This window comes from Salmo salar, chromosome 11 (genome assembly GCF_965601325.2).
Source record: "Salmo salar chromosome 11, fSalSal1, whole genome shotgun sequence".
Classification (NCBI taxonomy): Eukaryota; Metazoa; Chordata; class Actinopteri; order Salmoniformes; family Salmonidae; genus Salmo; species Salmo salar.
The window spans coordinates 91,295,947-91,318,011 of record NC_138301.1 but is presented as its reverse complement, the minus strand read 5'-3'; the positions used below and the strand labels follow the sequence as shown (position 1 = coordinate 91,318,011).

At 43.6% G+C, this 22,065-nt stretch overlaps 1 protein-coding gene across 1 annotated transcript in view; it reads right to left on the bottom strand.

Moving 5' to 3' along the window:
- LOC106563126 (protein Niban 2) overlaps positions 1 to 22,065 on the bottom strand; it is an 85,069-nt gene that overhangs the window by 5,568 nt on the left and 57,436 nt on the right. The window contains exons 7-8 of the mRNA XM_014128360.3: positions 6,418 to 6,522; positions 5,995 to 6,157 (exon numbers count right to left, since the gene is read on the bottom strand). Of these exons, the coding sequence (XP_013983835.3) occupies positions 5,995 to 6,157; positions 6,418 to 6,522 (268 nt within the window). The remainder of the gene's footprint in view (positions 1 to 5,994; positions 6,158 to 6,417; positions 6,523 to 22,065) is intronic.

The following is a 22,065-nucleotide window of genomic DNA, read 5'->3' as shown; positions in this document are numbered from 1 at the left end:
TAACAAGTCACATAAGTTGCATGGACTCACTCTGCGAGCAATAAAAGTGTTACACGTGATCTGTGAATGACTACCTCATTTCTGTACCGCACACATGCAATTATCTGTAAAGGTCCCTCAGTCGAGCAGTGAATTTCAAACAGATTTAACTGCAAAGACCAGGGAAATTTTCCTATGCCTCACCATTAAAGGCACCTATTGGTAGGTAGGTGCCTTTTTTTTTATATATAAAAAAAGCAGACATTGAATATGCCTTTGAGCATGGTGAAGTTATTAAATACACTTTGGATGGTGTATCAATACATCCAGTCACTACAAAGATACAGGCGTCCTTCCTAACTCAGTTGGTGAATTTAAACCAGTTACAAAGTTTAATGGCTGTAGAAACCTGAGTATGGATTAACAACATAGTAGCTACTCCACAATACTAACCTAAATGACAGAATGAAAAGGAAGCCTGTGCAGAATAAAGATATTCCAAGACATGCATCCTGTTTGTCCATGGCACTAAAGTAAAACTGCAAAAAAATGTGGCAAAGCAATTCACTTTTTGTCCTGAAAAAGTGTATGTTTGGGGAAAATCCAATACATTACTGAGTAACCCTTTCCATATTTTCAAGCATAGTGGTGGCTGCATCATGTTATGGGTATTAGGCTAGGCGGTATACCATATATACCGCTTACCAGGTTATTTGGAAAAAGCCACGGGATAGTTTTTCAATATCGTCAAAATAATTTCTTTGAAGTTTAATACTTTGGAATATTTGTAGTTACTTTTCAAGTACATACCTGCAGTCAACTTGTGCAATATCTTTGGAAATAAATAACATTGCATTCTTAATTTCCCCTGTCAAATTATTATCAAGCTTACTGTAGTCCCCAGTCACGTGGTGTTTGTTTACAAGCACACAACGACAAGAGACTGGAGCCTTGTGAGTCACTCACTGTTGCGCAGCATGTGCCAGCTGATGAGTATTTATGTCTGTAATAAAGCCCTTTTTTGTGGAAAACTAGCCTATGCCCACCCATGGCTGCACCCTGCCCAGTCATGTGAAATCCATAGATTAGGGCCTAATGAATTTATTTAAATTGCCTGATTTCCTTATATGAACTGTAATAGCCGCATTTATATTTTTGTTCAGTATATACACTACCGGTCTAAAGTTTTAGAACACCTACTCATTCAAGGGTTTTTCTTAATTATTTTACTATTTTCTACATTGTAGAAATTCCACAAATTAACTTTTAAACAAGGCACACCTGTTAATTGAAATGCATTCCAGGTGACTACCTCATGAAGCTGGTTGAGAGAATGCCAAGAGGTCATCAAGGCAAAGGCTGGCTCCTTTGAAGAATCTCAAATATATTTTGATTTGTTTAACACTTTTTGGGTTACTACATGATTCCATATGTGTTACTTCATAGTTGTGATGTCTTTACTATTATTCTACAATGTGGAAAATAGTAAATAAAGAAAAACCCTTGAATGAGTAGGTGTGTCCAAGTTTGACTGGTACTGCATGTATAGACACACACCACACACACACACACACACACACACACACACACGATGGGATGTGTGGATAGAATATGTAGTATATCTGAATAATATGTAGGATAAAATAGTATATTTACAGCAATAGTTAAATAGGATGGCCTTGACTAGAATACAGTATACATATTAAATGGGAAAACAGTATGTAAACATTATTAAAGTGACCAGTGTTCCATGTCTATGTGCATAGGGCAGCAGCCTCTAAGGTGCAGGGTTAAGTAAGCGGGTGGTAGCCGGCTAGTGACTTATTTCAGAACAGAGTACTGGGTAGAGGCCGGCTCGTGATGGCTATTTAACAGTCTAATGGCCTTGAGATGAAAGCTGTTTTTCAGTCTCTGTCCCAGCTTTGATGCACCTGTACTAACCTCGCCTTCTGGATGATAGCAAGGTGAACAGGCCAGGGCTCGGGTGGTTGATGTCCTTGATGATCTTCTTGTCCTTCCTGTGACACCAGGTGCTGTAGATGTCCTGGAGGGAAGGCAGTGTGCCGGTGATGCGTTGGGCAGACCGCACCACATTCTGGAGAGCCCTGCGGTTGTGGACGATGCAGTTGCCATACCAGGCGGTGATACAGCCCGACAGGATGCTCTCAATGGTGCATCTGTAAAAGTTTGTCTTAGGGGCCAAGCCAAATTTATTCATGTGTACGCCGTGTGGACGTGCTCCCTTAGCGGTCTCCTGAAGTCCACAATCACTTATTTTTGTTGACATTGAGGGAGAGGTCATTTTCCTGGCACCACTCCGCCAGGGCCCTCACCTCCTCCCTGTAGGCTGTTGTGTCTTCTGCAAACTTGATCATTGAGTTGGAGGCGTGCTTGGCCACGCAGTCATGGGTGAACAGGGATTACAGGAGGGCGCTGAGTATGCACCGTTGTGGGCCCCTGTGTTGACGATCAGCATAGTGGAGGTGTTGTTGCCTACCTTCACCACCTGGGGGCAGCCTGTCAGGAAGTCCAGGACCCAGTTGCACAGGGCGGGATTCAGACCTAGGGCCTTATGAGCTTGGAGGGTAATTTATTTAGCTAGGCAAGTCAGTTAAGAACAAATTCTTATTTACAATGACGGCCTACACCAGCCAAACCTGGACAACGCTGGGTCAATTGTGCGCCGCCCTATGGGACTCGCAATCAAGGCCGGTTGTGATACAGCCTGGATTCGAACCAGGGTGTGGGCAGTGACGCCTCTAGAGATGCTGTGCCTTAGACCGCTGCGCCACTCGGGAGCCTAATGAACAGCATACATAGGTATTCCTCTTGTCCAGATAATGATAGGGCAAGGGCAGTGTACAGTGCGATGGCGATTGCATCATTATTGGGGTGGTATGCAAATTGAAGTGGGTCTAGGGTGTCAGGTAAGTTGGAGTTGATATGATCCTTAACTAACCTCTCAAAGCACTTCATGATGACAGAAGTGAGTGCAGCGGGGCGATAGTCATTTAGTTCAGTTACCTTCGCTTTCTTGGGTAAATGTTTGTCAGCTAGATAGCTTATAACTATTAAGTTAACTCTAAAATGTGCTAAATGCTCTGTAGTTGGGCATTTGGTTCGCTAATTTAGTAGCTAGTTAGCAAAGTTCTTCCAAAATCAAGTAGTCGCTTGGTAACAGCAGAGAATTCTCTCCAGGTAATATTTGTTTTGTTTGAGCAGCAAAGCGTGAGTAGCATTGTTTCGTTACTTGTACAGTTTAGGTCAGAAACTGTACAAAATGTTTGCAAAGCGCTCGTTAGCATTTAGTTAGCACTCTCTATGGGATTTTACATGTACTTGTCAGCATTGCTAACCTTCAGATTACAGAGTATCAGTAGGGTTTGAAAACAGCGCCCATTGTGTTCAGTATGGCACAAGGTCGGTATGAAGGTATGACAATCTGGATACCGCCCAATGCTAACATGCGGACCAGACCGCTCTCGCTTGTGCACCATCGTGCGCATATTAGCTAATTTGTCCTGGGATATAAACATTGGGTTGTTATTTTACCAGAAATGCACAAGGTCCTCTACTCCGACAATTAATCCACAGATAAAAAGGGTCAGTTTGTTTCTAGTAATCCCTCTTCCTTCCTTCAGGCTTCTTCTTTGGAATTTATATGGCGGTTGGCAACCAACTTCAAGGTGCATTACCACCACCAACTGGACTGGAGTGTGGACCTCAGTTCATCTTTCAATCACCCACATGGGAATATGCTCCTAAAAACCAATGAGGAGATGGGAGAGGCAGGACTTGCTGCGCATCAAGCGTCACAAATAGAACCAAGTTATATTTTAGTGCCTGGCCACGCAGACGCTCGTTGATGCACGCGAGCAGTGTGGGTGCAATCATTGAATAACATGTGTACATTTATTTTGTGACGTGAGCGGTGAGGTTAGCATATGCTGGGGAGTTTTTCAGGATAAAAATAGAAAACGGAATTGAGCTAAGCACAGGCAAAGTCCTATAGGAAAACCTGCTTTCCACCAGACACTGGGAGGTGAATTCACCTTTCAGCAGGACAATAACCCAAACACAAGGCCAAATCTACACTGGAGTTGCTTACCAAGAAGACAGTGAATGTTCCTGAGTGGCCAGGTTACAGTTTTGACTTAAATATACTTGAAAATCTATAGCAAGACCTGAAAATGGTTTTCTAGCAATGATCAACAATCAATTTGGCAGATCTTGAAGAATATTGAAAAGAATAAATGGGCAAATGTTGCGCAATCCAGTGTAGAAAGCTCTTACAGATTTACCCAGAAAGACACACAGCTTTAATCACTGCCAAAGATGCTTCTACAAAGTATTGACTCAGGGGTGAATACTTATGTAAATGAGATACATCTGTATTTCATTTTCAATTAATGTGCAACATGTTCTAAAAACATGTTTATACTTTGTCATTATGGGGTACTATATGTAGATGGGTGAGAAAAAACAATCTACTTAATCGATTTTGAATTCTGTCTAACAACAAAATGTGGAATAAGTCAAGGGGCATGAATACTTTCTGAAGGGACTGTATGCTGTATATGACCAGTCACTGTAGTGTAACCAAATACAAAACCTAATTAAACAGTAATGGACTAAAATAGTCCTGATCATTCCATACACACCCACTAATAAAACACACACACAAATAAACACAGGATCTGTGAGCCCTGGCCTCCAGTGACATCCAAGGAATGCAGTCCTTCAACATTGTCTCCATGGGAAACAAAACATGAGAAAATGTTAGAGCAGTAAGGCAGACACATGAGCGAGAGATGGGCGAGAGCGAGAGATGGGCGAGAGATGGGCATGGGCGAGAGATGGGCGAGAGATGGGCATGGGCGAGAGATGGGCATGGGCGAGAGATGGGCATGGGCGAGAGATGGGCGAGAGATGGGCATGGGCGAGAGATGGGCGAGAGATGGGCATGAGCGAGAGATGGGCATGAGCGAGAGATGGGCATGAGCGAGAGATGGGCATGGGCGAGAGATGGGCATGGGCGGGCATGGGATGGGCGTGGGCGGGGGATGGGCGTGAGCGGGGGATGGGCGAGAGATGGGGGTGAGCGAGAGATGGGGGTGAGCGAGAGATGGGGGTGAGCGAGAGAGCGAGAGATGGGGGTGAGCGAGAGATGGGGGTGAGCATAAGGGATGAGCGAGGAGATGAGAGGGAGAGAGAGAGGAGAGAGAGATGAGAGAGAGGAGGAGAGAGAGGAGAGAGAGAGGAGAGAGAGAGGAGAGAGAGAGGAGAGAGTGAGAGGAGAGATGAGAGAGAGAAGAGAGGAGAGATGAGAGATGAGAGGAGAGATGAGAGGAGAGAGGAGAGATGAGAGATGAGAGGAGAGATGAGAGAGAGAGGAGAGATGAGAGAGAGAGGAGAGATGAGAGAGAGAGGAGAGATGAGAGAGAGAGGGAGAGATGAGAGAGAGAGGGAGAGATGAGAGAGAGAGGAGAGATGAGAGAGAGAGGAGAAATGAGAGAGAGGAGAGAGAAGAGAGAGAAGATCCTTCTATCCCAAATGGCACTTTATTCCCTACATAGTGCACTACTTTTGACTAAGGCCGATAGGGATTGTCAAAGTAGTGCACTATGTAGGGAATAGGTGCCATTGGGTATGTATTCTGACTGGTCTAACTGCTTTACTGTGCCAATAAAGCCCTTAGTTCTGCACTCAAACCACAAACACTACAAATGACAAACCGTTGCTAACAATGGCCCCTCTGTTGAGGAGCATTACAGCATTGCTAATTTTACAGCGTAAACACCTAGGTAATTCCCTCGACTATACACTAGACGCTTGGGCTGAAAAAGTGCCATCGTTGAGACAACTAACGCCCTGTGATTAAGTCGACACACTGCATCACAGCCTGTGTGTGTGAAAAGTGTAAGGAGTGTTTCCTGTGGGTGCTGCTGTGTCACAACACAAGGTGAGAGGGTGTCAGGATTAAAAAAATAAAAACGTGTGTGCACGGCCTCTCACCGCGGATCTTGCCGCTGACGTGTTCCTTGGAGGTGATAATCTGGTCCATGTCTGTGCGTAGCGCGGCATCTAGACGGGGCGTCTCTACCTCACAGGCCTGGACGAGAGCCTCGTATTGGGCCTGGGTCTGAGACAACACCTGCTTGTACACCGCCTCAGAGATCTGGAGGGGGACAGGGAGAGAAAGGGTTGTTCCAGATGCCACCCTATTCCACCACCTTTGACCAGGGCACATAATGCACGTGTAGGTTGGTCAAAAGTAGTGCACCATGTAGGGAATAGGGTGCCATTTGGGACGCAGCCGCAATCAGCAATGTGATCAGGAATGTTGGGCCAGGAGTTTTCTGGACTATGTGACCTGAACAGGGAAAACTCTGGGGCCTGGGAAAGAACACAGTGCAGCACGTCGGTAGAACGACTCACCAGCATCCAGTTCCTCTGTCTCTGTTGCATCTTCCCCTTCAGACGAGGACCAATCAGATTCCTCAGCTCTGGGTAGAGGGTCTCCATCACTAGGTTGGCTAGGATCTAAAAAAACACTGCATTAATCACCTACACAATCTTTAAAGTGCGTGTATAGGGTGTGCCTGTATGAGTAACCAAGATAAGTAATTAGTGGTTGGCAGAACTTGGCACCTAGTAAAAGCATATGAAACTTTAGAGAGGCTTCGTTGTTGGAGTTCGGTGTTTCCACAACAGAGAAAATGACAAGGTGTTGTGCCAGTCTTAATCTTTGTGGCATTTCAAACAGAACGGTAACAAACACACAACTAACTGGCAACCTGTAGAGCGCAGCAACCACTTCAGTCACTGACATGAATGGGTTGACTGGTGTGTGGGCACAGGAGTATGCAGGTTCAGTACATGAGTCCATGGGTACATCCCAAATGACACCCTATTCCCTATATAGTGCACTACTTTGACCAGGGCTCACAGTAATATGTGGCTCCCTCTACACAACATAATAATTGCTAAATGTATGAGTGAGGAGCTGTTCACAATACAACCTACAAAATAGGGAGATAGTATTTATGATAGGTCTCCATTAGCTCCTGCCAAGGCAGCAGCTACGCTTCCTGGGGTCCAGCAAAATGAACACAGTTTTATCATGTTAAAAACATTACAATACATTTCACAACACATTGTGTGCCCTCAGGCCACTATTCTACTACCACACATCCACAGTGCATTCAGACCTTGACTTTTTCTACATTACAGCCATACTTGAAAAATGGTTTAAAAAGAAATCCCATCAATCTGGGCTCCCGAGTGGTGCAGTGGTCTAAGGCACTGCATCGTAGTGCTAGAGGTGTCACTACAGACCCTGGTTCAATCCCGGGCTGTATCCCATAGGGCGGCGCACAATTGGCCCAGCATCGTCCGGGCCAATCATTGTAAATAAGAAATTGTTCTCAACCGACTTGCCTAGTTAAATAAAATACAATAAAATATACACACAATACCCCATAATGACAAAGTGAAAACAGGTTTTTAGAAACGTTTGTAAATATATTACAAATAAAAAAACGAAATACCTTATTTACATAAGTATTCAGACAGACCCTTTGCTATGAGACTCGAAATTGAGCTCAGGTGCATCCTGTTTCCATTGATCAACCTTGAGATGTTGCTACAACTTGATTGGAGTCCACCTGTGGTAAATTAAATTGATTGGACATGATTTGGAAAGGCACAAACCTGTCTATATAAGGTCCCACAGTTGACAGCGCATGTTAGAGCAAAAACCAAGCCATGAAGTCAAAGGAATTGTCCGTAGAGCTCCGAGACAGGATTGTGTCGAGGCACAGATCTGGGGAAGGGTACCAAAACATTTCTGCAGCATTGAAGGTCCCCAAGAACACAGTGGCCTCCATCATTCTTAAATTGAAGAAGTTTGGAAGCACCAAGACTCTTCCTAGAGCTGGGCACCTGGCCAAACTGAACAATCGGGGGAGAAGGGCCTTGGTCAGGGAGGTGACCAAGAACCCGAAGGTCACTCTGACAGAGCTCCATAGTTCCCCTGTGGAGATGGGAAAACCTCCCAGAAGGACAACCATCTCTGCAGCAATCCACCAATCAGGGCTTTATGTAGAATGGCCAGATGGAAGCCCGCTTGGAGTTTCCCAAAAAGTACCTAAAGGACTCTGACCATAAGAAATAAGATTCTCTGGTCTGATGAAAGGGAGATAGAAATCTTTGGCCTGAATGCCAAGCGTCACGTCTGGAGGAAACCTGGCACCTTCCCTACGGTGAAGCGTGGTGGCAGCATCATGCCGGAGGGAATGTTTTTCAGTGGCAGGGACTGGGGGACTAGTCAGGAAAGATGAACAGAGTGCAGTGCAGAGAGATCCTTCCAACAGGACAACGACCCTAAGCACACAGCCAAGACAGGTGTGCCTAAGCAAACTTCCCAAATACAGGTGTGCCAAGCTTGTAGTGTCATACCGAAGACAAAGCTGTAATCGCTGCCAAAGGTTCTTCGACAAAGTACTGAGTAAAGGGTCTGAATACTTGTGTAAATGTGATTTGCGTTTTTTTATTAGTAATACATTTGCTCAAAATTCTAAAAACCTGTTTTTGCTTTGTCATTATGGGGTATTGTGTGTAGATGAGAAATAATACATTTTAGAATAAGGCTGTAACGTAAAAATGTGGCAAAAGTCAGTGGTCTGAATACTTTCCAAATGCACTGTATAACAGAAATCCATGTGTATGTGTGTGCGCATAGTGCTATGCTATAGGGTTAACCTTAAAGAAACCTTCAAGAAACCTTCAGGTCAGTGTCTGAGACAGGATGCAGATTGACCACTATGTAACTAATATGTGTCATTAATTAAATTGATTCATTCTGCATTAAATAATTAAGTCATGTAATACATGTATTCATATACAGTAGCATGGAATTTTACACCCTAATCTCTCACCCAGAACCAGAATGTCAAGAGACACTATTTTCTCCCTAACATGCAGTAAAATACTCACTCCAAACACAGATAAATCTGCTGGGATTGGGTTTGTCAGAGGGCCAGTTCTCCATTTCCCTTTGCTCATTAGTGGTTCTGCATTATAAAAGGTGCTTACAGGCGCACACACACAGCCTGCTTTTTACCTGCAGCGCATCTGCCTCACTAGATTTACAGCAAACATTTAAAGGCACTCAAACACTGAACACACACGCCTCAGTCCCCCTCCTCCAACCCAACATACAGTCACTCACTTGAATGGCCAATTTTTTATTTAACCTTTATTTTACTAGGCAAGTCAGTTAAGAAATTCTTATTTACAATGACGGCCTACTGGGAAACAGTAGGTTAACTGCCTTGTTCAGGGGCAGAACGACAGATTTTTACCTTGTTAGCTTGGCATTCGATCCAGCCACCTTTCGGTTACCGAAGCTCATTGGCTGAAACTCAAATTGCTAGGGGGCTGGCCCACGTGGGGGAAAATGCAGGGAAAAGGGGCGCTACACAACTTCCAGAAAACAGTCGCTTTCAAACTAGGGATTTCGTGGCTAATTGAGGTAAGACACTAATTCTGCTCATACACTATGCATGTATAAACTACACATTGACACATCCAGCCCAAAGCAGGCGGTTTACTAGTCGCTAAAGTTCAGGACCATGTCTTTAAAGCCCAATTATACCAGGCCTGGTTGTCCCATTTGAATTACAGCCACAATTAGAACTGATTGTAGGGTGTGGCGTTACACAATATGGCCAGATGGTTGTTTACTCATGGGCCACAGCTACGGGCAGAGCAGAGGGATGAAGGTCCAGTCCTCAGGGGTAAATCACAGAAAAATGAGTTCCCCTCATTGTGTTTCAGAAAACAATCGCCTGGCTTTGTTACACAATACAAACAATGGCAGTGCACGTCATCTTTTGGATCGTGTTCTTGTTTGATATAAGAAATTATAGAAGATCCTACTAGACAGTACTGTACTAGTAGTACACCTTACCCATCTAGTTGCTCTCGGTTCTTGGTCAGAATCACATAGGGGTAGATACAAAACATATTCCAGCATACATTTCATTATTTTGACTATTTTCTACATTGTAGAATAATAGTGAAGACATCAAAACTATGAAACACATATGGAATCATGTAGTAACCAAATAAAGTGTTAAATCAAAATATTTTCTTGTATTTGAGATTCTTCAAAGTAGCCACCCTTTGCCTTGACTGCTTTGCCCACTCTTGGCATTTTACATTTTAATTAAAAACATATTTTAAATTTGTTTAACACTTTTTTGGTTACTACATGATTCCATAGTTGATGTCTTCACTATTATTCTACAATGTAGAAAATAGTCAAAAATAAAGAAAAACCCTTGAATGAGTAGGTGTGTCCAAACTTTTGACTGGTACTGTATATTCGGGAGGGGGTTGTCACAGGTGTAGGCCAAATGTATCCTGAACCCTAAGAAAAACAAGCAAGCAGCCCCCGCCCTGCAGCACAAACACTGGCCCTATGGCCCCTTTTTCCTGTGTTGCGTGTTTGTAGACACACTGGGGGCGATTGAAACTAGCTGGAGGGAGACAGGAAAAGTGGTTACTGCCCCTACCCAGGACCCAGCCCATGCACACAACACACACTCTGTGCTCAATAACTCTTCATTTACCTCCCCAAAGCTCCTCCAATAAGACTCAACTGGGAACTGAAACGGAAAAAAGCTTTTACTACCATGTAGCCTAATGAATACAACCCTACACTAAACAGTCAAACATGTCACCAGACAGCTAATAATCATTCGAAACACACACGTCCAACTTCCAATGAAATCATAAGAGAAACTGAAAACAAACAAGTTTGACATGATGATAGTTCTGAGGAAATGGTTTAACATGTGTAAATATGCATGCCCCACCCAACCCATCTCTTAACAGGGATACAGAACACAGCATTACAGTCTTTATCCATCTACATGCATAGTAGCCCTGACTGCAGAATATAAAACCATAACTCAAGTCTTAATACGATTTAAAATGCTTGCACCAGGGCTCGACTTGGCCCACTCTGCTTTCGACATACTTGAATAATCGTCTCAATGCGGTCCAGACAACAGATTGGAGCTTAACACAGCGGCTAGCTACATGACGTGGAATTTTTCCCCCCCCTCGTCTCTAGATGTTCATAGAAGCCTACTGTGTAGTTGGTGAGGTACATGCTTTAGGACACCTGTGATGCTCCGGGAAAACCCTCCTTAGGCAACAAAGGCTACAAACACACTATTACTCCTTCCAGGACAGCTGTTAATAAATAGGGCCATGATATTGACATGGTAAATCTAGGGTGCCCATCCAAATAGCACCCTATTCCCTATATAGTGCAATACTTTTGACCAGGGTCCACATAGGGTGCACTATATAGGGAATAGGGTGCCATTTCGGATGCGGTCCTCCTGTCTCATGCCCAACACTGTGATCCCGTCAAAGTTTAGTCTCTCATACTAGGCAAGTCAGATCACTTCAGGACTTCAGAGTAACAGTGCCCTTCCCCCAAATGGCACCCCATTCCATCTACAGTGCAATACTTTTGACCAGGGCCCGTAGGAATTAGGTGCACCCAGAGTTTTGTGATTCAGGGCATGGCACCACTTAGGTTACATTTACACAGGCAGCTCAATTCAGATCTTTTTTCCACTAATTGGTATTTTGACCAAGCACATCAGATACTTTTCTATTGGGCTGCCTGTGTAAACAAAGCCTTAGTCCCTACTGCTACCTTTACACCAAGCAGAAACACCATTACCAGTCTCACAAAACAGATCAGGCCTACAAAGACAGAGGGAAGAGAGGGAGCGAGCTCTGAAAAGCCATCTTTTCCTGTGTTGATGAGAATTGGGAGGACAATGAGTGAAATGGAGCTAGTGAGACAGAAACCAGACTATTTGAAAGGAAGACCACCCAGGCAGGGCCACACCTGAGCCTGAGTAGGGGACTGTTCCTACCCAAGCAGGGGTAAGAAACAGAAAGAGGGGGAATTTGAGTCTCTTTCAGAGAAGACCCCACCCAGAGAAGCAGGGGTCTTTTCAAACTGTGATAGTGGGAGGGAGTGAGGTACAAGAGGTCCTCTACACTGTTCTCATTCAATATCTCAATGAGGGATTCATTTGAACCTCAAACTCGAAGAACCAAATCCCACACGTCTGTCGGAGACAGCCGGGTCGACTGGCGAATAAGGTGAGCCCCATCCCCTCATACTAAAGAGCCACTCGCCCATCCTCTAGTCATTCTCACCTCTTCCTCACAGAGTACTACTCTAAGCTCTTCTCAGCACGACTTCATCGGTTTTCCTGTTCGCAGGTGTGCCGCAAGATTACATCACCGTGCGCAGGTTTTACAGCACTCGTTTTCTGTGTTGGGTGACTTTACCGAAAGGAACATTTTCGGGTAAGAATGAGCTTTGCACTTTTTCTTCCCTTTGTCTCCTGTGTTGGCACGTGTCACACAGCTAGCTACTGAGACTTGACTAGCTGCAAGGCTTAGCTAACCTGGCTAGCTATCCTACCTGGAAGGGAAGAATTACTAGCTCCCTCTTGGTTTAGCTAATCCCACTACTATGCCAGCGTTGACTAGACTGACCGTCCTAGCCTCTCTGCTCATCAGTCGAGAGCCACGCTTTTGTTCATTGCAAGATCAACATAGCATAATGTTAGCAAAAGGAAGCTAGTGCTAACTAGCTAGGCTACTAGTCCACAAAGCGAATGCTATCAACGCTCACATTGTTAACGGAATAGCTTATACGGCTAGCACTGTGATAACTAGCTAGACTATTAGCCCACATGGAGAACGCTAGTTACATTTCGCTTTGTTCTCAGATTAGCAGTTTTTTTGGACCCAGGGAGCCTGCTAGCTCAGCCCAAGGGGTACTGAGCAAGGCCCCAGCACATCCATGTCCATACGGGGCAACCATATTAGGCAAGAACAAACGCAAGCGACGTTCGATGAGCCACAGTCATGTATCCATTGTAGGGAGTTTCATGATAACACCCTCTGTCGGAGAGTGCGCAGAGCAGCCCAATGTGGTTCGTCTCCCACACTGCCTTCGAGTGAGGAGACTACCTCACAGACCCAGCCCTCATGGGCCAACGCCATGGGTGGTTAATGGATGGTTAATGGTGGTTAACGGTTTGGTGGTTTATGGTTTGTGTTAATGGATGGTGTAAAAACGAGATAACAAAAACACATTCTTTAAAACAAAAATACATTGTAGAAAACTAGATGTAGGCCTAGATATAATGTAGGCCTATAGGCTATACAGTATTTATAGCCACACATGATTTAATGAAAAGCAGTAAACATACACATTGTTTCACATTCTTTAATAGAATCATAAAAACACAAACTAAGTATTGTAGCCTCATGCGAACGAAAGAATAGCGGAGGAAGGAGTTGCGTCGGCCGCAGTGTCCATGGTGAAATATTAGAAACAAGGGCATGAGATTCTTCGCCTACATACCTGCTTTGCTCCCCATCCCGGGAGCAAGCAATACGAGACACGACTTCCCTTGTAACCCACCTTTCCGAGCTAGGGTTCGAGATCAAATCAGAAAAAGAGCTGTTTGGTGTCAACACAGGGAATGAAACACCTAGGCATAATGAAGGATTCTCTCTCTTATCAGGCAACACTCTTGGACAACCGCATCGCTGGAGTTGATGGCGTCCACCATCTCACTAGTACCTCTTGGCCAACTGAGGATGAGAGACTGGTAGGTAGCCTAGTGGTTAAGAGCGTTGGGCCAGTAACTGGAAGGTCACTGGTTCAACTCCCCGAGCCAACTAGGTGAATATATGTTGATGGGCCCTTGAGCAAGGCACTTAACCCTAATTGCTCCTGTAAGTCGCTCTGGATAAAAGTGTCTGCTAAAAAACATTAATGTAACTGAGGATGAGAGACTTCCAGTGCTGGGTGTTTGCCCAGCGTCTGTGCACACGTCGTCCCCTCAATCGTCAGGTAAAGGTGACCTCATGTCTCGCAGCTCTGTCACTGGAAGAGCCCCTCGATCCTAGCACTCCCTTAGGGGTAGTGACAACTAGGAAAGTGGTGACGACAGATGAGTCACTCATGGGCTGGGGCGCAGTTCACGAGGGGAATGTATTAAACGGAGTGTGGACCCTCACATTCTATCCTCTTTCTACAATACGACTGTGGTGGCATACATCAACTGCCTGGGTGGTACTCGCTCCCTGCTTACAGACTACACGTCAGGACCATTCTGTGGAGCAGCTCACAACTACTGACCGTAAGCGCAGACTTATTGTTCAAAGGGAATGCAGAACGCTTACTGCCGACTCTTAGCAACCCTTTGCAAAGAAATTGACAGGTACAATGCTATTTCTCTGTAAACAAATTAAAAAAACTTTCAGCATGCTTACAAAAAAAGGGCACTCAACATGTGACACAAATTACTGATAAGACGGTTGTGGGAGCTGCATTGTTAGATTTTAGTGCAGCCTTTGATATTATTGACCATAACCTGTTATTGAAAAACATATGTGGTATGGCTTTTCAACCTCTGCCATATTGTGGATTCAGAGCCATCTAATCGAACAGAGGGTTTTCTTAATGGAACCTTCCGATGGTGTACCGCAAGGGAGCTCTCTTAGCCCTTTACTGTTCTCTAGTTTTTCCAATGACCTGCCACCAGTATTAAACAAAGCCTGTGTGTCTATGTATGCTGATGATTCAACATTATACACGTCAGCAACCACAGCTAGCGAAATCACTGCAACCTTAAATCAAAACTAATTTTATTGGTCACAAGCACCAAATACAACTGGTGTAGACTCCCAACACTGCATAGTTAAAAAGACATATTTCCTGAATAAAAAAGGAAATGGTAACACTAAAAACAATAACGAGACTATATACAAGGAGTACCAGTACCGAGTCAGTATGCAGGAGTATGAGATAGTTGAGGTAATACAGTATGCACGTTTGTAGGGGTAAAAGTGACTAGGCAATAAATAGACCAGTAGCATCTTGTGTGAGGTGTGAAAGACGTCAATGTGTGTGCGTGTGTGTGTGACTCGTTTCAGGAAACTTGGCGTATGGCGCAAGTCACTACTTCACAGGAGAGTCGTTTAAAAAAAAATACAAAAATACAAATGCATTTTTTGGCAGAAATGCCTTCTGGAACATGTGAACTTTCATGTGCCTTAACCTCTTACATCTAGACGTTCCGCTAGCGGAACACCTGCTCCAATATCCAATGATAGGCGTGGCGCGAATTACAAATTCCTCAAAAATACAAAAACTTCCATTTTTCAAACATATGACTATTTCACAGCATTTTAAAGACAAGACTCTCCTTTATCTAACCACACTGTCCGATTTCAAAAAGGCTTTACAGCGAAAGCAAAACATTAGATTATGTCAGCAGAGTACCCAGCCAGAAATAATCAGACACCCATTTTTCAAGCTAGCATATGTCACAAAAAACAAAACCACAGCTAAATGCAGCACTAACCTTTGATGATCTTCATCAGATGACATTATGTTATACAATACATGCATGTTTTGTTCAATCAAGTTCATATTTATATCAAAAACCAGCTTTTTACATTAGCATGTGACGTTCACAAAAAACAATTATTTTAAGAATTATAGATACAGAAATCCTTTGTGCAATTGAGGTGTCCGATTTTAAAATTGCTTTTTGGTGAAAACACATTTTGCAATATTCTGAGTAGATAGCCCAGCCATCACGGCTAGCTATTTAGACACCCACCAAGTTTATCCCTGACCAAACTCCGATTTACTATTAGAAAAGTTTGATTACCTTTGGTGTTCTTCGTCAGAATGCACTTCCAGGACTGCTACTTCAATAACAAATGTTGGTTTGGTTCAAAATAATCCATTGTTATATCCAAATAGCGGCGTTTTGTTCAAGACACTATCCGAAGTGTAAATAAGGGTCACGAGCATGGCGCATTTCGTGACAAAAGATTTCTAAATATTCCATTACCGTACTTCGAAGCATGTCAACCGCTGTTTAAAATCAATTTTTATGCCATTTTTCTCGTAAAAAAGCGATAATATTCCGACCGGGAAAGCGTGTATACATACAAAGAGAGAGAAAATAAAAGCATGGGATCCCCTCGTGCACGAGCCTGAGTCTCACAGTACTGTGACCAGCCACTATCCAAACGCGCTACTTTTTTTTCAGCCAGAGCCTGCAAAGCCACGATTCAGCTTTTTGCCGCCTTCTGAGAGCCCATGGGAGCCGTAGGAAGTGTCACGTAACAGCAGAGATCCCCTGTATTGGATAGAGATAATCAAGAAGCAACCACGGCATCCGTGACAGGGAGAAGCGTCCATTCCATGTATACGGGTAAGATAGTCTAGCTAGCCACCTTTTTAGATATTACACGTTTCTAATTACAACAGAAAGTCGTTTTCATTTCAAGTTAGCGTCCCACAACCCCGAGAGGTTACCGTCCCACCTGGCCAACATCCAGTGAAATTGCAGAGTACCAAATTCAAAAACAGAAATACTAATTATGAAAAAAATCATAAAACATATAAGTGTTATACATCGGTTTAAAGATTAAACCTCTTGTTAATCCAACCACGGTGTCAGATTTCAAAAAGACTTTACGGCGAAAGCAAACCATACGATTATCTGAGAACAGCGCCCAGCAGACAAATCATTACGAACAGTAACCAGCCAAGTAGAGGAGTAACAAAAGTCAGAAATAGCGATAAAATGTATCACTTACCTTTGATGATCTTCATATGGTTGCACTCCCAAGACTCCATGTTACACAATAAAATGTTCGTTTTGTTCGATAAAGTCCCTCTTTATATTCAAAAACCTCCGTTTTGTTGGTGTGTTTTGTTCAATAATCCATAGGAACAAAGCACGGTCACAACAGATGGACAAAATCAAAAAAGTACCATAAAAGTTTGTAGAAACACGTCAAACGATGTTTATAATCAATCCTCAGGTTGTTTTTGTCATAAATAATCTATCATATTTCAACCGGACAATAGCTTCGTCAATAGAAAAGGAAAAACAAGAAAGGCACGCTCCTGGTCACGCGCAGATGTCTGGAAATTTCCACTGTTCTCTCATTGAAAGTGATGTTTCTCCCTCATTTTTCAGATTAAAAGCCTGAAGCAATGCCTAAAGACTGGCCACATGTAGTGGAAGCCATAGGGATCGTGAACTGCGTCATAAGTCTTTGTATGGTGGATAGGCTTTCAATGGAAAAACAGCCATTTCAAAATAATAGCACTTCCTGGATGGATTGCTCAGGTTTTCGCCTGCCATATCAGTTCTGTTATACTCACAGACATTATTTTAACAGTTTAGGAAACTTTAGTGTTTTCTATCCAAATCTACCAATTATATGCATATCCTAGCTTCTGGGCTTGAGTAGCAGGCAGTTTACTTTGGGCATGCTTTTCATCCAAAAATCCGAATGCTACCCCCTACCCTAGTGAGGTTAAAGTGTACTGTTAACTGGCTGGCTCGCTAGCTTATGTTACGTGTATGATCTGTGTAGTATTATTCGTATCTCAGAACCATTTGCTTTGCTAGTTCTAACCTAAATGTTAGCTAGATCACATTGAATTTAGTTGGTTAGCAAAATGCAGATTCATGCAAGGTAGTAACGTCATCCGTTGGGATTATGGTTCATTGTTTAACAAAAGACTCCACTATGCAAGTATCCATTTCAATAGGGTGAGTAAAATGGTCAGTGAGCTGTTCTCTCATTTGTGTCTGGAAGTAACTAGCAAGCTAGTCAATGTTAGCCAGTTAGCTTGGGTGCTTGACTGCTGCTGTTAGGACAGCTAGCTAACATTACATGTATGATCTGTGTAGTAATATTATTCGTATCTCAGAGACATTTTGCAAGGTACAGCCTAATGTTAGCTAGCAAACATTGAACCTGGTTGGTTAGCTATCTGCAGATTCATGCAGGGTAGTAATATCATGAGTTGGGATTATGGTTAATTGTTTACCTAGCTAGCTACATGTCTTAACAAAAAAGACTCCACTATGCAAGTAACCATTTCAAAAGAATGTCACTGTGACAACTGTTGATAGCCAGAGCGAGTTCACCAGCTATGTCTATCTACTCTGATTTCAGAGCCCTCTCGTCAGTGTGCCAGAGCGCAGATTAACTGACGCATTTACGAACGCTCAACACCTGTTGAATATGGCCAGTAAGTAGGAAAAAAAGCGTAAATTGTTGCCAGCAGCAAAGTTGCAGTCACCAATGCTCTGGACAACATAAAAACAGCCTAACCAGCTCTGCTAGGGCAAGTAAAATGGTCAGTGAGCTGTTCTCTCATTTGTGTCTGGAAGTAGCTAGCAAGCTAGCCAACGTTAACCAGTTAGCTTGGGTGCTTGACTGCAGCTGTTAGGACAGAACGCTCAGATCAAGCATTAAAGAGAGATGGGTGGGGATAAAGCTTAAGAGGGTGTGAACGATGCTGCATGGCTGTAGACAAAGAGCTCTCCAGTAGGTACCAAAACATTAAAAGGCAATTTTCTCAAAAGTGAGGATACAAGTTCAACTTTTAAAGCAGAATTACTTTCCCCATTGTTCCTCAACTGTAGTGTATGATATACCATTTATACTACTTTTATCCAATGTAAAAAACAATTTCAAATGTTGCTACATAAGACCGAATCGAGCCAGTTGGTCACATATGTAGTGTGTATTGGAGTGTCAGTATAGTATGTGTGAGTGTGTGGGTAGAGTCTAGTGAGTGTGCATACATCCAGTGCAAGGGAGTCAGTGCAAAACAATGAAGATAAATAAATAAAAGGGAGTCAAAGTAAGTTGTCTGTGTAACCATTTCATTAACTTTTCAGCAGCCTTCTAGCTTGGGGGGGGGGGCGGCTGTTCAGGCGCTTTTGGTCCCAGACTTGGCGCTCCGGTACCGCTTCCCGTACGGTAGTAGGAAGAGAGTCTCACAATTTTTAGGGCCTTCCTCTGACAGGTATAGAGTTCCTGGATGGCAGGGAGTTCAGCCCCAGTGATGTACTGGGGCCCTGTAGCACCTTGTGGTTGGATGCCGAGCAGTTGCCATACCAAGAGGTGATGCAGAAAAGTCAAGTTGCTCTCAATGGTGCAGATGTAGAACATTGAGGAGCTGAGTGCCCGCTTCACGACTGTCTTGGTGTGTTTGGACCATGATAGGTCACTAGTAATGTCGACACCGAGGAACTTGAAGCTCTCAATCCACTCCACTACAGCCCCATTGATATGAATGGGGGTGTGTTAGGCCATCAGTTTCCTGTAGTCCACGATAAGCTCCTTTGTCTTGCCCACATTGGAGGTAGAGGTTGTTGTCCTGGCACCACACTGCCGGGTCTCAGACCTCCTCCCTATATGCTGTTTAATTGTCATCGATGATCAGGCTTAACGTCGCCATTTCGTCGGAAAACGTGCCCGGCCACACAGTCGTGGGTGAACAGGGAGTACAGGCCGGGACTAAGAACACAACCCTGGGGGGGGGGGGGGGGGGGCCTCCGTGTTGAGGGTCAGCGTGGCAAATGTGTTGTTGCCTACCCTCACCACCTGGGAGCAGCCCGTCAGGAAGTCCAGGATCCAGTGGCAGAGGGAGGTGCTCAGTCCCATGGCCCTTAGCTTAGTGATGAGCTTGGAGGACAGTATGGTGTTGAACGCTGAGCTGTAATCAATGAACATTCTCACGTAGGTGTTCCTTTTGTCTAGGTGGGAAAGGCAGATGTGAAGTGCCATAGAGATTGCATCATCTGTCAATCAGTTGGGGCGGTACGCGTATTGGAGTGGGTAAAGGGTTTCTTGGATAATGGTGTTGTGAGCCATGACCAGCCTTTCAAAGCACTTAATTGCAACAGATGTGAGTGCTACGGGGCGATAGACAGGTTACCTTGGCGTTCTTAGGCACAGGGACTATGGTGGTTTGCTTGAAACATGTAGGTATTACAGAGTGGGTAAGAGAGAGGCTTAAAATGTCAGTATAGGCACTTGCCAGCTGGTCAGCGCATTCTCTGAGTACTTGTCCTGGTAATCTGTGGCCTTATGAATGTTATCCTTTAACCTGTTGGGGCTAGGGGGCAGTATTTGCACGGCCGGATAAAAAACGTACCCGATTTAATCTGGTTACTACTGCTGCCCAGTAACTAGAATATGCATATAATTAGTAGATTTGGATATAAAACACTAAAGTTTCTAAAACTGTTTGAATGGTGTCTGTGAGTATAACAGAACTCATATGGCAGGCCAAAACCTGAGAAGATTCCATGCAGGAAGTGGAAATCTGATTTGTGGAATCACCTTCAACACTTTGCCTATGAAACACACCATGAGTTAGGATTCATTTAGCACTTCCTAAGGCTTCCACTAGATGTCAACAGTCTTTACAAAGTGTTTGTCTTCTCCGGTAAAAACTGACCGAACGAGAGGCCTGGAAAGTTGGTCATAGGGGGAGGGCTATTACTACTATGATGCGGGCGCCCGTGGATACCCTTTTGTTCCGAAACGTTTAGTAAGACAATGCAATCGTCCGCCTTGAATATTATTGAAGCTCTGATTGAAAAAGGCCCTAAAGATTTATGTTATACAACGTTTGAACGAACGTAAATATATATTTTTTTGCACATTCGTGACGACAAGTCCCGCACGCTTCAGTACATTATGAGTAGCCTTCGGAACGCGCTAACAAGAAGGAGCTATTGGGACATAAATTATTAACTTTTTCAAACAAAACTACATTTGTTGTGGACCTGGGATCCCTGGAAGTGCCTTCTGATGAAGATAATCAAAGGTAAGGGAATATTAACAATAGTATATTTGATTTTAGATGGTTCCAAGATGGCGCTAACCTGTATCGCCTAGCCTATTTTTCTGAGCATAGCACCTCGTTTATTGCAAAGTGTGATTTCCCAGTAAAGTTATTTTTAAATCTGGCAATGCGGTTGCATTCACGAGGTGTTAATCTATAATTCTTTGAATGACTATATTACATTAACAATGTTTTCGAATAGTAATTTTGTAAATTGTAGCGCTGATTCACCGGAAGCGTTTGAGGGAAAATATTTTCTGAACGTCACGCGCCGATGTAAAATGCTGTTTTTATATATAAATATGAACTTTATCGAACAAAAAAAAAATGCATGCATTGTGTAACATGATGTCCTAGGAGTGTCATCTGATTAAGATTGTCAAAGGTTAGTGCTGCATTTAGCTGTGTTTTGGGTATTTGTGATGCATGCTAGTTGCTTTGAAAATGGCAGTGTGATTTCTTTGGCAGGGTACTCTAACATAATCTAATGTTTTGCTTTTGCTGTAAAGCCTTTTTGAAATCGGACAACGTGGTTCGATTCAGGAGAGGTGTATCTATAAAATGGTGTAAAATAGTCATATGTTTGAGAAATTGAAGTAATAGCATTTATGAGGTATTTGTATTTCGCGCGACGCGATTCCACTGGCTGTTGACTAGGGTGGGACGCAAGCGTCCCAGGTTCCCAGACAGGTTAAAAAGGTCTTACACACGTCGGCTACAGAAAGCGTAATCATACAGTTGTTTGTAACAGCTGGTGCTCTCACGCATGGTTCACTGTTGCTTGTCTCAAAGTGAGCATAGAAGGCATTTAGCTCATCTGGTAGGCTTGTGTCACTGGGCAAGCATTTGGCTGGGTTTCCCTTTGTAATCTGTGATAGTTTGCAAGCTCTGCCGCGTCAGAAAAGGTATAGTAGGATTCAATCTAAGTCCTGTATTAACACCTTGCCTGTTGGTTCATTGGAGGGCGCATCAGGTTCTCTTATAAGAGTCCGGATTAGTGTCCTACTCCTTGAAAGCGGCAACTCTATAGCCTTTAGCTCAGTGCAGATGTTGCCTGTAATCCATGGCTTCTGGTTGGGATATGTACGTAGAGTTATAGTCCGTCTTAGAATGGGTGGCCAGTAATAAACATGTCCTGAACATCTCAAACTAAAAGCATTGTAAACTCAGCAAAAAAAGAAACATCCCTTTCAGGACCCTGTCTTTCAAAGATAATTTGTAAAAATCCAAATAACTTCACAGATCTTCATTGTAAAGGGTTTAACCTCCAGGGTCGGCGG